Source organism: Uloborus diversus, chromosome 7 (assembly GCF_026930045.1).
Source record: "Uloborus diversus isolate 005 chromosome 7, Udiv.v.3.1, whole genome shotgun sequence".
Classification (NCBI taxonomy): Eukaryota; Metazoa; Arthropoda; class Arachnida; order Araneae; family Uloboridae; genus Uloborus; species Uloborus diversus.
The window spans coordinates 171,795,707-171,809,507 of NC_072737.1; the positions used below are offsets into that span (position 1 = coordinate 171,795,707).

Genomic DNA, 13,801 nt, shown 5'->3' on the forward strand with positions numbered 1-13,801 from the left:
GCACCCTCTTTCAGTTGAAATAGGAAGCTAAAATTCTTCCAGTATATTGCTATCCACAAGTGGAAAGTCTAAAAATATTGAGGGGTGTCCTGGTATCTAGGAGAAACTTTTACCAGCCTAATGTACAAACATGCATAAATCTGTGTGCTCTCACAGGCAAGAGCACGGCTTTTTTTAACTCATTCATCGTTTTTCATGTATTTATTGTTAGTAATAATTTTAAAAAATATGGAAATGAATTGATTAGTCTTATTAACAAAACAATGAATTTTTTATTCATATTTTCCTGTTTTAGGTGTTTCTTCCAAGACTCACATTGACAACTTATTGAATTCAATGAAAGGAGCATTAAATGAAATCTATCCCCCTCAAGAAAATGATATAGATATTGAAAACAGTGCTGATGATGAAGATAGCGTTGAAAATACACAGTTTAACAAAGAAAGGTACTGTATTGTTTATTTTTAAATGTAAATTTAGCTTTGCTTCCTTAACAATAACAGTATTAATTTCATAGCATATTTAAGACAGCTCACTTTGTCATGTAAATATAAGCTATGATGAAAGCTGCAGTACTAAAATTGTGTAAATACCTAAAGATAATAAGATTGCCACAGGTTCTTCAAATGATGTTTATTCTTGAAAGGCCCTCTAAACTGCTTAATATTACGTTAAATATTTTTGTTGTTTTCGTAACAACGTTATATTTTACGTTTGATCTATAAAAAATTTAGACAATTGTAAAAGAGCAGTTTCAAAGTCTAGGAAGGCTCAGAGGCAGATATAGACTACCATTTTAGGGGGAGGAGTCATCCTGAGGAATGCCTCCCCCCCCCCTTCTTTCCCACAAACAAACTTAGGGTTTTGGGTGCAAAAACTACTGAAATTGCTTAAGTGTAAATATTGGTCAGGAATAGTACACCTAATAAGGCAAAGATGTTACTAATTTGTTTCATTAGCAATGAAAAGAAGCAGCATTTCATAGTGGCGTGCTCAAACCTGAATACCATAGTGAGGATGTTTTACTGATTCTTATTTTACAGCACTGATTTATAAATTTTGTTTTTCAAAAACAGAGTGAACTCCATTCTATTTGCCTTCCTAGGGAAGCGTGCTTCACATATTAGAAACCATTGTGCTAATTCCTTATTAATATTTATTTTTATCTCCCCATTTGGTACTATTTCTAATACAGCATCTGAAAGGAACTTATCTTTCAGTATTGACTAAGAAGAAGTTAAATAGCAGCAGTCACATTTTAGTCTTTTCTCTTGTCGAAAAAGGTGATGACCTGTTAAACTCTTGTCCACAGTGTTTTTAACCACTAAAAGAGCAAATGGTAAAAATGACTGCATTTCTTTTAATTTGAAGATCAAGTGATTGGTTTTACTGCTGAAAATCAAACAAGTGAAAATCAAGACAATAAATAAAAGATAGTTCTCTGGAAGCAAATGGAGTGAACTTCAAGGTAACTGAAAAAAAAAAATGTGTTTGGGATCATCCAAAGCCTTTGATATTTGCAGAAACTCAATTCAGGCAAAGTCGAGATATTGTAAGTGGACTGTGTTAGTATCAAGCAGCCTAATCTCATTATGTTACAGCTCTAAAATTATTTTATTTTCTTAAGTTCCTTTTTAGCCTACTTTCCCAGTAAAAGTCAGAAAAAGAAGAAGAAAAAGCATGAAAGAAGGCTTAATGCATCTTTAAAATATCGCGAAAAACAAAAAAAAGTCAAAAATAAATAAAATAATTAAATATCGAAAAATTAAAAATTGGAAAGTAGGGTATTGAGATGGGAAAAAATGTCTGTCGGTCTGTCTCTCTGTACCCCCCTAATAACTTTTGAGTGAATAGTCTGATTCAAACAGTTAGTTTTGTTTTTGTTCGAAAGATCTCGGTGAGGACACCTCATTCCTATATTCATTTTTTGATTTGAACTATTTTTCGTTCAATTTTGAACAGTTCAAATCCCTTAACATTAGCGCCTACGAGGAAACTGAAGTCAATGTAGATTCCGTACTTGAAGGCGGATTTACTTCAAACAAATTTTGTTGGAAGTAACTCTTGATGCCAAACTCCAGACTCCGACACCTAGAATTAAGGAGCACCTGACTCCGACTCCTGTGCCCAATAATTAATTGGAATCCGACTCCCCGACTTCGACTCTGACTTCGTAGCTTTGTCAAAATTTTATACATAGAGGACAAATGACTGACTCTGATTTTTGGATATTCGACTCCGACTCCTTTACCTCAAAATGAGATTGTCTCCGACTCCGCAGCTATTGTTTTAACTGTGAAATAATTGTTGATATGACTTGTTTTTATTTTCACGCTCAAGTTTTAATTTAGGTATTCAGTTTTCGGCAGATAAACTGGAAGTCATTTATGTTTCTACATAAAGATATGCGCAGACTTTTTTTTTTTTTTTTTTTGACGATGAAAATTATTTCTTTAAGTTGACATTTTATTGTTTTTGTTTATTTTGCCAGGTGCATTAATTCATTTGAAAAAAATTTTTTGCCAAGCGGCAAGGGAAAAAAACATTTTTTTGTTTGATATGATGTATTTATTTTAATGAGCTTATTAATTTTAATTATATTCTTTCGTTTTGAAAGCTGTTAATAAAAATTTTTTGAATGGAAAAAAGTGTATTAGCTGCTTTGTTTAAAAAATGCTATTTTTTTAAAATTTATTTATTTATTTATTTTTACGCATATAAATTTTTAGATGAGTGAGGAATATTTTATTTGTAGAAATCAGCTTAAAATATTTAAAAATATGTTTGAAACAATTTGCGATTTTAGCTATTTTTGAGAATATTGATCAGGTACTAGAAAGTAGTATGGGTATGGGTATACAGGAAGATAGGCTCGTTTAGTTCTAGACGGAACTTCTTGTTATACCTTTGATGCTCTGATGTGTGAATTTTGAAAAATACAATTTTTTTACATCCGTTATGGAAATTGATTATTTTGTTTTCCAGGTTGATTGAACTTTGTTCAAAAGCAACTAATTTAAGTTGCTATTCATTTTCTTTGAGAACGTGATTTTAAATTTGTTTTCAATATGCATCGAGTACATGCCCTTTGATCCAGCAGGAAAATTTCGAAATGGCAGGCTTGTTTACTATATCATGTACAATCATACTTTGGAACTTCCACATGTTTCAAAAGCTGTGTGTAAAGATAGTAATGAAGTCCTGGAATTTTACTAGAATTATGTCCTTAAACATTTAAATTTGCATCCTGACCCCTGGATTGTGCTAAAAATATTTTTTGGGATGTATTTTATTTGGTGTCTTTATCCCCCCCCCCCCTGGAATTTCATCTTTCTGCTAGTAGCATCCCTGGTTTTACAGATAGTTTTCTTTAATAGCATTTCTAAGCAATTGATTTTTATTATTGAACTAGCTGTGCCCGACGCGCTGATTTTCATGACAATTGGTGGAACGGGGCAGAAGTTGCTACTCTGCAGTGCCACCTGGAGGCGAGTGGCTTCAATAACCATATTATGCACCTTCTCCGTGGAAAAATACATATATATAGCAATTTTCATAATAATCGGTCCAGTAGTTTTTGACTTCATCGATGACATACAGACAAACATTCATCTATATATATATAAATGAATGTTTGTCTGTATGTCATCCATGAATTCAAAATTCATGTGACACGTGTCTAAATCGCGTGTCTAAAAGTCCCGATTAGCTTACTATACCAAGGCTTCACTCGATACGCGTCTTATCGCGTCTTATAGAAACACGTATCAAGTGAAGCTGTGACTATACTCAAATTTTGTACTCACGCAGTTTGCAAGATCAATCAATCGCTAAAAATATCAAATAGAAAAAGTTTTAAATCCCCCCCGTTGCATGAAAAGCCATAAAACAATAAAGAAAGAATTTATTTGTTCAAACTCAAGAAAAATGGCAACAGCTAACTTCTTATCAATGAGATCTTTCACGCGAATTAATTTCTGCAGCCGATAATTTTATTCGTATTTATCCAATGGATTGTGACTTAAATTGGAATAAAAAAGGAACTATCGATCGGATTTTTTTCGAACTGGTCTATAAACATTCCCAGTACCAAAAATAACAAACGGTGAAAGTTTCAGCCAAATCTGCCAGGTAGTTTTTGAGTTCATGGATGACATACAGACAAACATTCATTTTTATATGTATAGATTGTTTTGTATTCTTGAAATAAATACTTACCATAAAAATTTTTTAATCCTTTTTATTCCTATAGCTTTAGAAATCACTGCAGGAATGAATTTGCCAAGTTGCAAAGACTGTTTAAAAACAAGAATAACACTGAGAAAGAAGGTGCTTAGCATTTTTAAAAAAGCATCTTTTAGGTTTATTATACTTTAATTTGTTCATTTTGTATCTCTGGATATACAGCAAGAAACACAATCAAAAAGACTGAACTGCATTACTGAGCTTCAAGCTGTTGTAGATCTGTTCAACAGTGTCTTCTGCTATACATACTTAACCTGGAAAGATGTTCCGGTGATCATCATTTTTGTTTCCTTTGTAAATTTCATTTTTCAGTTTCATAAAATCAGTTTTGTTTTGCTGTATCCCAAACATTTGTATGGAAAATAATATTTGTACATTCACACATGTATATAATATTCATGTGTAATAAAATTGATATGAAAATATTTGTAGTGTATTGTTTTAAATATATCTGTATACACATGTTCTCACATTAGCAAACAGATGGGAAAAAATTATTCCTTTTAATAGGCATTAATTTCCAATATTTATATTAATAGAATAATTTATAATTTTTTGCTGCTAATCCTTCAAATGGAGATATGCTTAATAACAAAGAAACATCCCAAAGTAAAACTCTTGGAGTCTAAAATTGCATGCCTTGTTTGAGATATCAATCCTTTTAAACCCTGCAAATAATTGGGTTATTTTTTATTTTAGAAGGTTTTTTAACATGTGCTAACTTGTATCTTTATTTCATTCATTTTTTTAATAATGTATTTATTAAATTTATTTCAGTACTTGGTTCCCTCGTGCAAGATCAATCAAAAGAAAAAATAAAATAATAGTTTAAAAAGCTAAAAAAACACGCTTTCGTAGCAAAATGAACTAAAAAGTGAAAAATAATCTTTGGATGATAGTAGTTGACCAATCACTCAATTTTAATGTAATACCAAAAAGCGTGGGGTGCTGTCGATTTGCATTTTTGCTTGGACAACAAATGGAAGAAATTCAAGACAACTGATAAGAAGCCCCCCACGCTTTTTTATATTATATTAAAATTTAGTGATTGGTCAACTACTATCATCCAAAGATTATTTTTCACTTTTTAGTTCATTTTGCTACGAAAGCGTGTTTTTTTAGCTTTTTAAACTATTATTTTATTTTTCTGTTTTTTAGTCTTATGTTGGAGAATTATCAGGCAAAATAGCAATTACTTCTTTTCGTAAAAGTCTTAGTTAAGACAAGGGCATCCCGATGGGAAGCTACTGTGAGTCATCAATGTATGTTTGCGGAAATCATATTTATATTACTTTGAAAATTTGAGATGCATTTGAATAAAATTTTTGTTCAACAATGGTGTAATCAGCAATGCATTTCCAGTTGAAGGCTCACCTAAATTTTGGCTTGAAATTAGTTAAAAACAGTTATATTTCATGTTCTATTTACCTTGGAACATTGGAACAAATTTTGTCTGATACAGAAAAATTAAAGGTTTTTGTTGATATTTTAAAATAATTTTTGCGAGCATTTTTTAATGTATTTTTTAAAATTTTTCCTTTTTTACATTGTTGGATTTATGCCAAAATATTGATTAAAATTGGAGGAAACGAACAATTAAAAGAGTTAATTAATTAATTTGATTATAGAATATTGCATTGTCATCAGGTCTGAGGTCGCGTGCCAAATTTCAAAAGAATCTGATCGCAGGAAGTGGGCGAAATTTGAGCTGCAAGATTCCGTTACAAGATACATACATACATACAGGTGAAGCTAATAAAAGCGTGTTAAAAAATGGTCTGACACCCTGTCTGATTTTAATAAAATATGGCATGGTTTCTCTTTTTATGTACTTAAGAAAGCATATGAAAGGTTTAATGCGTATCTCAAACGGTTTAAGTTTTACAGCCTGTTAAAATTTTAGAGATTTCATGATTGAATGAGGCAACTACAAGGTTTTTTTTTTATTTTGGAATGCTATTATGAAATTTTTTTAGCCAAATACATCATAGAGTTAGAGGCCATTCATTAATTACGTAAGGGTCCCGAGGGGGAGGGGTTAGACCCATTCTCTCACGTAATATTTTATAAGTCGATATTTTATATTAGAAATAGCGCTGTCAAGTAGTTTAGCAGGAATCATGTTTCATTTACTGCTGGAAGGTAAAAATCATATTAGGATGAGCTATTTTTTACTTATTTTTCAAAGAATGAATAGTGTAAAATTTTATAAAAGAATTGCACTGTGTATGGCATGTCTTTTTAATTGATATCGCATCATATACAAAAAATATTTGCCGAAAAAACACTTAAGCCTAGATTTCTTTTTGCAAATATTTGTTTGCACATTTTTTTTTTTTTAAATTCAGTAATAGTAAATTTAATAGCTATTCCAGTGATGTAAGATTCCATATTTTATTTTGAAAAATGGAATAGAATCTTACGTAAGATGGGGGGGGGGGGGGGGTCAAATATTGCCAAAATCATCCTTATGTAGTTAATGAATGGCCCGATATACTCTAAGTGAAAGGACAACCAGTTATTTATTTATTTATTTTTGATTCTTCTATAAAAGGTAGGTTTCACTCTGTTGTCTAATCTAAGAACAGAGAATAGGCATAAAATGGCTCTAATTACCTGCACAATAAAAGAAGTAGGCAGAGTAAGAAAAATAAAATTTTAATGGCAGAAAATATCCATGTAACTCTGGGGTCTTTTTCACGAGCACAATGGGCCAGAGCTTTAAAGTGAAAAAATTGGATCCCTACGAATAACAGCTTATTATGCAGTAGACACTTTGTGGCAGGTATTAATGGACTAAAACATTACCCTAATTAACTTTTTTTTTCTGCTGTACTGTGTGAAAAGGATCTCGATTAAATTGACTGAATGAAAAAATATGGCTTCCCTGTACACATCAATAAGAGAGGTCACAGTTTCTTGTTCTTAAAATGTCATTTATGAATTTTCTGACGCTATCTATAATTAAATTGTATTTAAAGTATTGCATAATCGTAATAGTAGTAAGGCAGGTATAAGAGGAAGGAAAAAATAAGAATGAAATTCAAAATGTTCGCAAAATGAGCTGATTGTAATCAGTGGTGCTACCACTGGAGAAGTTTAGCGGATAAAACCCCTCCCAGAATATGTTTTCTCCACAGATAAAGAAATAACAGAATTTTCTAAAAAATATTAAGCACTTTTCATAATGCACTTAAAAGGACAAAATAACTTTTCTGGGTCAAAAAGAATCATTTATGTATTCTTATAGTTTTCAATGATTCCAAGAAAATGACACTACAAAAGAAAAGTGCGACTCAAGTCATGTTGATAATTTCTTATTATCTAGCTTTCAATCAAATTTGAATGTTGAAACATACATATTTTTCCCAATGGGAAAGTTTCGTTTGAAATGACGAGCCACACTTTTCTTCATTTGTATTCTTGAAATCATTGAAAACTATAAGAATACTTAAATTATTCTTTCTCACCCAGAGAAGTTTTGTCCTTTTGAATGCATTATGAAAAATGCTTAATACTTTTTAAAAAAATTCTGTTATTTTATTCTTTATAGTGTTAATGTATTTCAAAAATAGAATAATATTACCATCACGAAACTTCCTCTTTTTTCATTCAAATGCTCCATACCAAAAGAAAGAAAAACCTATATTCATGCCTAAAACTTTAAGAAATTGGCACTAAAAACTAATCTTTGTTCCTTTTTCGGATTTATGTGTGTGCTAATTTTATTAGAACCATTTGAATGTTAAAGGTTTTCTAAACTAATTTATGTTTCACAACATACAAGTGGCTGGAGCTAAAAATCCTAATCTGTCTCTTCATCTTCACTTAGCCCGTTATCGATCATTGCTTCAGAGGAGCCTTGCTTAAAAATTTTCATTCCTATTCCTATTCAGAGTCACAACTGACTACAACTGTATTTTATGTCGAGGACTGCATACTATGTGCCTTGCCTCCATTATTTTATATACCGATAGATGGCAGCACCATCACCGGATCGAACAGTTATTGAGAATTTAGAACTAGTCCAGGAGCTAATAGCTACCTAGTACTAGCACCCCCAGAGGTATCGTTTCACTTGGAGGACATTGTGACCACGAGCATATTTAGCGTCGCCCAGTCACCATTAATGACGACGGTGGGTCTTCGACCAGTGAGGATCGAACCCGAGACCCTCCGGTCCCGAGTCCAATGCCCTACCGATCAGGCTACCACGGCCCAAAAATTTTCATTATGATTACTATTCGCAACTCCAGAGCTCGAATACGCTACCTTGCGGATATTTACAAAACTGCCAAAAAGAACTAAAACATTGCGTTCCACGTATTCATTTTGGGCAAAACAAACAGTTTGTTATGTGTTTTTTTTTTTATTTTTTATTTGCGTAATTCATCATTTGGAATCGTCATTCGCAACAGCGTAACATCAAAAACATCTGATATAAACTGTGACTACACATTTTATTTATCTTGTTCTGAGTGAATTTGAATAGATATCAGTTTTTCAATTCGATGAAAAAAAGCGGACTTAACAACATTGACTGGACACTAGGGCCATGCTGAAAAATTACTCTTTTCCTTAACCTAATTCCACATAAATGATTTAAATAACCTTTGTTACTACAGCATCTAACTGAAATGGACAGAATGCAAATAAATTTTCTTGAAAATATTTATCGCAGAACAGATTGAAAAATCCATAAAGAACGTTAAGAATTTGAACAATAAAAAATAAAAGTTTGGAATTTTTATTGCTAAAATATCGCGCGAACTTTACTTTATTGCTCTGCAAAAGCTGTCATTTATCGGTGGAAGAGTTGCGCCAAAAATCTGTTTATAGGGTTACTAGCTGCGTTGCCCGGCTTTGCCCGGTCTATTTTGAAAACAAAAATTGTGTCAAGTGACGTCGTATATTCAACAATCAGGCATAAATAAAAGGAAAAAAAATCATCATGCAAAATTTCCCCTCCAAACAATGACGACTGATATTAAAATACTTTTAAGAAATTAAAATAAAATAAAAAAGATGGATTTAAAAAGCGTAACCATGGAAACACAAAATAAAATAAGTTTCAGAATTGAAAATGAGAAAGATGGAAATAATGGATTCAAAAAGCGTTACCGTGGAAACGCAAAATAAAATGGTTAAAAACTTGAATAGAGAACAGATTTTTGAACTTCATTTAATTCGCTTGTAACTTTTTTTCTGATGGAGATAGAGGGTTAAACTTTCGACCTTAGGTCGAGTTGGATCTGGAGTAAAACAGGTAGCTCATTTCAATGGTGTCAAAAAGAAAACTGTAGGACAATTCCTTCACTTTTTATTGATAAATTTAATGAAGAAAGTAGTGCCTAAATTTCAGCTAAGCCTAAACAAATTCGAGCTAAAAACGTAAATAACTCCCGCCGCAATTAAGTTAGAGCGTTGGAACAAATTGCGTAGAACGCGGAAAATTCTTCCCTTTCCAACGATATATAATATTACTAATTGCGAGTAATTTTTCACCCCCATATTCGGGAATTTATGTGAAAATTGGGCCTAAATTGGAATAAAAAAAGAACTATTCATCGAATTGTTTTCGAACTGGTCTGCAAACCTTCTCAGGACTTAAAGGAACAAACTGTGAAAATTTCAGCGAAATCGGCCGGGTAGTTCTCGAGTTTTGCGAGTTCAAACAAACAGACGCTTTTTGGACACTTCATTTTATACTATGTAGAGATGGTTTTAAAATTGCGTTAAAGAATAATGTATCTTGACAAAATTTCGCATATCAGTTAAATCATTTCCATGACGAATGAATTAAATGCATGATGATTTCTTTTGATATCCAATCATATAGTCATAGAAATAAATTATCTAGTGTTAAATGTTACTCTTGACAGTCTGTCACGTATGTGCACTATGTGACAAAACTGTCAACAAATGCCGGAAATGTCACAAAAATGTCAACAAATGCCGGAAATGTCACGAAACTGTACATAATATGTACTAATGTATAGAAAAATCGGTACAAAATGAAAATGCTGTTCGAAGCGAACCAAAAATTTATGAATTTCGAACTCAACATCGTGAAAATGGCTGCTTCAGACAGTGTTCTGAACTCTTTACTGTGTATTCTGCAATATTTTTTTTACTTTCGTAATACTTTTTGATTTCTAATCTCTTTCTACATGGGTCAGAATAACCAAAAGACTTTGAAAAATCTTTTCAAATGAATAAAGAACAAAAAATCATACATAACAACAAAAATCACAACACTTTTAGCATTTTCTTCGTTACCACATGCGTTTGTTTTAGTTTTCAATTCCGCCATTAGACAGTGACTTCAGTGCCCCCTATAGTTCGTTGGAGTTGCGAATCTATTCGATGCATTTTATTTTTAAAAGGATAACAGCTTGCGTTTGTTTTAGTTTTTTCATCCGCCATTAGACAGTGACTGCAGCGCCCCCTATAGTTTGTTGGAGTTGCGAATATGCGCGGACGATTTTTTTTTTTCCACAGTGAAAATTACATCTTTTTGTTGAAATTTTATTGTTTTTATTTATTTTTGAAATGACATTAATTCATTTTAAAAATTATTTTTTGGCAACAGGCGAAAAAAATGATTTTTTTATATGATGTATTTATTTTAATGAGCTTATTAATTTCAATTCGCAATTCCAACAAACTATAGGGGTCGCTGCAGACACTGTCTAATGGCGAATGAAAAAAGGTAAAACAAACGCACGCTGTAACGTATATTCGCAACTCCAGAGCTCGAATACGCTACCTTGCGGTGATTTACAAAACTGCCGAAAAAACTGAGACATTTTGCGTTCCACGTGTTCATTTTGGGCAAAACAAACATTTTGTTATGTGTATTTTTTTATTTGCGTAATTCATCATTTGAAACCGTCATTCGCAACAGCGTAACATCAAAAATATTTGATATAAACTGTGAGTACTCATTTTATTTATCTTGTTCTGAGTGAATTTGAATAAATATCAGTTTTTCAATTCGATGAAAAAAAGCGGACTAAACAACATTGACTGGACACTAGGGCCATGCTGAAAAATTACTGCTTTTCCTTAACCTAATTCCACATAAATGATTTAAATAACCTTGTTATTATAGCATCCAACTGAAATGGACAGCATGCAAATAAATTTTCTTGAAAATATTTATCACAGAACAGATTGAAAAATCCAAAAAGAACGTTAAGAATTTGAACAATAAAAAATAAAAGCTTGGCATTTTTATCGCTAAAATATCGCGCCAACTTTATTTTATTGCTCTGCAAAAGCTGTCATTATCGGTAGAAGAGTTTCGCCAAAAATCTGCTTATAGGGGTTATGGTTTTAGTATTGTGTGAAAGAAGAATGTATCTTTACAAGACTTCGCATATCAGTTAAATCATTTCCATAACGAATGAATGTATCTTGACGAGATTTCGCATATCAGTTAAATCATTTCCATGACGAATGAATTAAATGCATGATGATTTCTTTTGATATCCAATTATATAGTCATAGAAATAAATTATCTAGCGTTAAATGTTACTCTTGACAGTCTGTCACGCATGTGCACTCTATGTGACAAAAATGTCAACAAATGCCGGAAATGTCACGAAATTGGACATAATATGTACTAATGTATAGAAAAAACGGTACAAAATGAAAATGCTGTTCGAAGCGAACCAAAAATTTATGAATACCGAATTCAACATCGTGAAAATGGCTGCTTCAGAACAGCTTTTACTGTATGTTCTGCATTAATTTTTTACTTTCGTAATACTTTTTGATTTCTAATCTCTTTCTACGGTCAGAATAACCAAAGGACTTTGAAAAATCTTTTCAAATGAATAAAGCACAAAAAATCATACATGCGAACAAAAATTTCTGTCATTTCCTAAGTTTAGAAGCAATTTATACGTTACGGCGTGCGTTTGTTTTAGTTTTTTCATCCGCCATTAGACAGTGACTGCAGCGTCCCCTATAGTTTGTTGGAGTTGCGAATTAACCCCATATAGCACACTTCGTCTGAGCGATGTTCCAGCGACGTCGCAATGTCCCATTCACGTCACATCACACTGCGCTATTAACAGTACGTCGCTGCGATGTTACAAGCAAACGTAGATGAAACATCTTGCTGCGACATGCTTGAGACGTTTCCCCCTCTCTCCGAACTAGTACACGCATGCGCAAAATGAAGAACTTTGCTAGCGAGTGCTGATTAACTGTGACTGTAAATTTTTTAACTGATCGATTCCAATGTGTTTGTTTTTCTGTGGTTTTCCGCTATGATTACTGATTAAACGAGAAAGTTCGTAAACTAATTGTACTATTCTCTAATTTACTGCAAAGAATTTTTTTGAATAATACTTAAAAAATCTGAATTTATAGCTTTGTTATGGAAGGATATTAATTTTTTCTATGCCTTGTGTTTTAATGTTGTCGCACGTGTGCTGGTTTATTTTAAACTTAAGCGGTTAAGCTTCTCATCAAACATTTGATTTTAAAATTTTGAGTTTTAGTAGGTGATGGATCGTCTTCGATCCATAAAAAAAGTTAGCTAATAGAATTTGAGTGAATGAATTGTTGGTTTATAGAATTCTTGCTATTTTATTCTACATCATGTTGTTCGTTAAATATACTTATTGTTATTTGCTTTCACTATCATTTTTCTTGATTTTTTAAAAGTACTATGTTTACAAAACTCAAAATTCTTATTTTAAATATTCTATACATTCATCTATGGCTTTTCTTGCTTAAGACTTTATCTATGAGTTATGTTAAATTTTATATTCATTATTTTATTTGCATAACATATGATGAAAACAATTACTCTCCAATGTGTATTTTCTTAGTCTTCAATATTTAAGCACACATTAAATATTAACTTTTCTGCGCAATACAATTCAATTCGGAAATGGATAGCGAAAGAGGGTAGTAGTGTATTTTCTTACTCTCTCTGCCGTTGTATCTTTTTCTGTCTTCTTAAGCAGTCACATTCCTTTTGTCAGCAGTTAACTAATTATAGTTGGTACAATAGACTTAGAATGATAAAGCATGCATTATAAATGTCATGAATTCAGACTAAGTAAGTATGAATAGTATTGATCTATATCTCTGTATTGTGCTGTGATTCCATCTATTGCTAGATCCTCTACCAAGTCATGCTGACTTGCAGATATTAAATTTAAAAGTAAACCTTAATATCTTTAAAATTCTCTTTATTTTCATGTATCTCTGTTTTAAAAAGCTTATATGATTGTGTCAAATATAGTTTTAAAAAATCTTCAAGTTACTCGAGATAATTTCAGTGTAATGACTGACATACAAGATGAAGTCCTAATAATTGCACAAAATTGTACATAACTTTAAAAATAATCAGACTCATGCAAGATTACTTAATCCATAAAGTTATTTTATAAAGATTTAAACCATATTTTTAAAACATAGTTGAGGTTTCCCCAATTTGTCTATTGTGAACTGCATTAACTTTTCAAATTAAAGATTAAAAATAGTAAAATTATTGCTCAAAATAGGTAGCTTTGAATTAATTTCATGTTTAATA

General features: G+C 31.8%; 1 protein-coding gene across 1 annotated transcript in view; it reads left to right on the plus strand.

Annotated features, from left to right (window-relative positions):
- LOC129227003 (condensin-2 complex subunit G2-like) overlaps positions 1–4,637 on the plus strand; it is a gene marked incomplete in the record, with an annotated part of 107,061 nt that extends 102,424 nt beyond the window's left edge. Inside the window, 2 exon segments of the mRNA XM_054861630.1 lie at positions 296–446; positions 4,253–4,637. Coding sequence (XP_054717605.1) covers positions 296–446; positions 4,253–4,337 — 236 coding nt within the window.
- Positions 4,638–13,801: the final 9,164 nt, after the last annotated feature.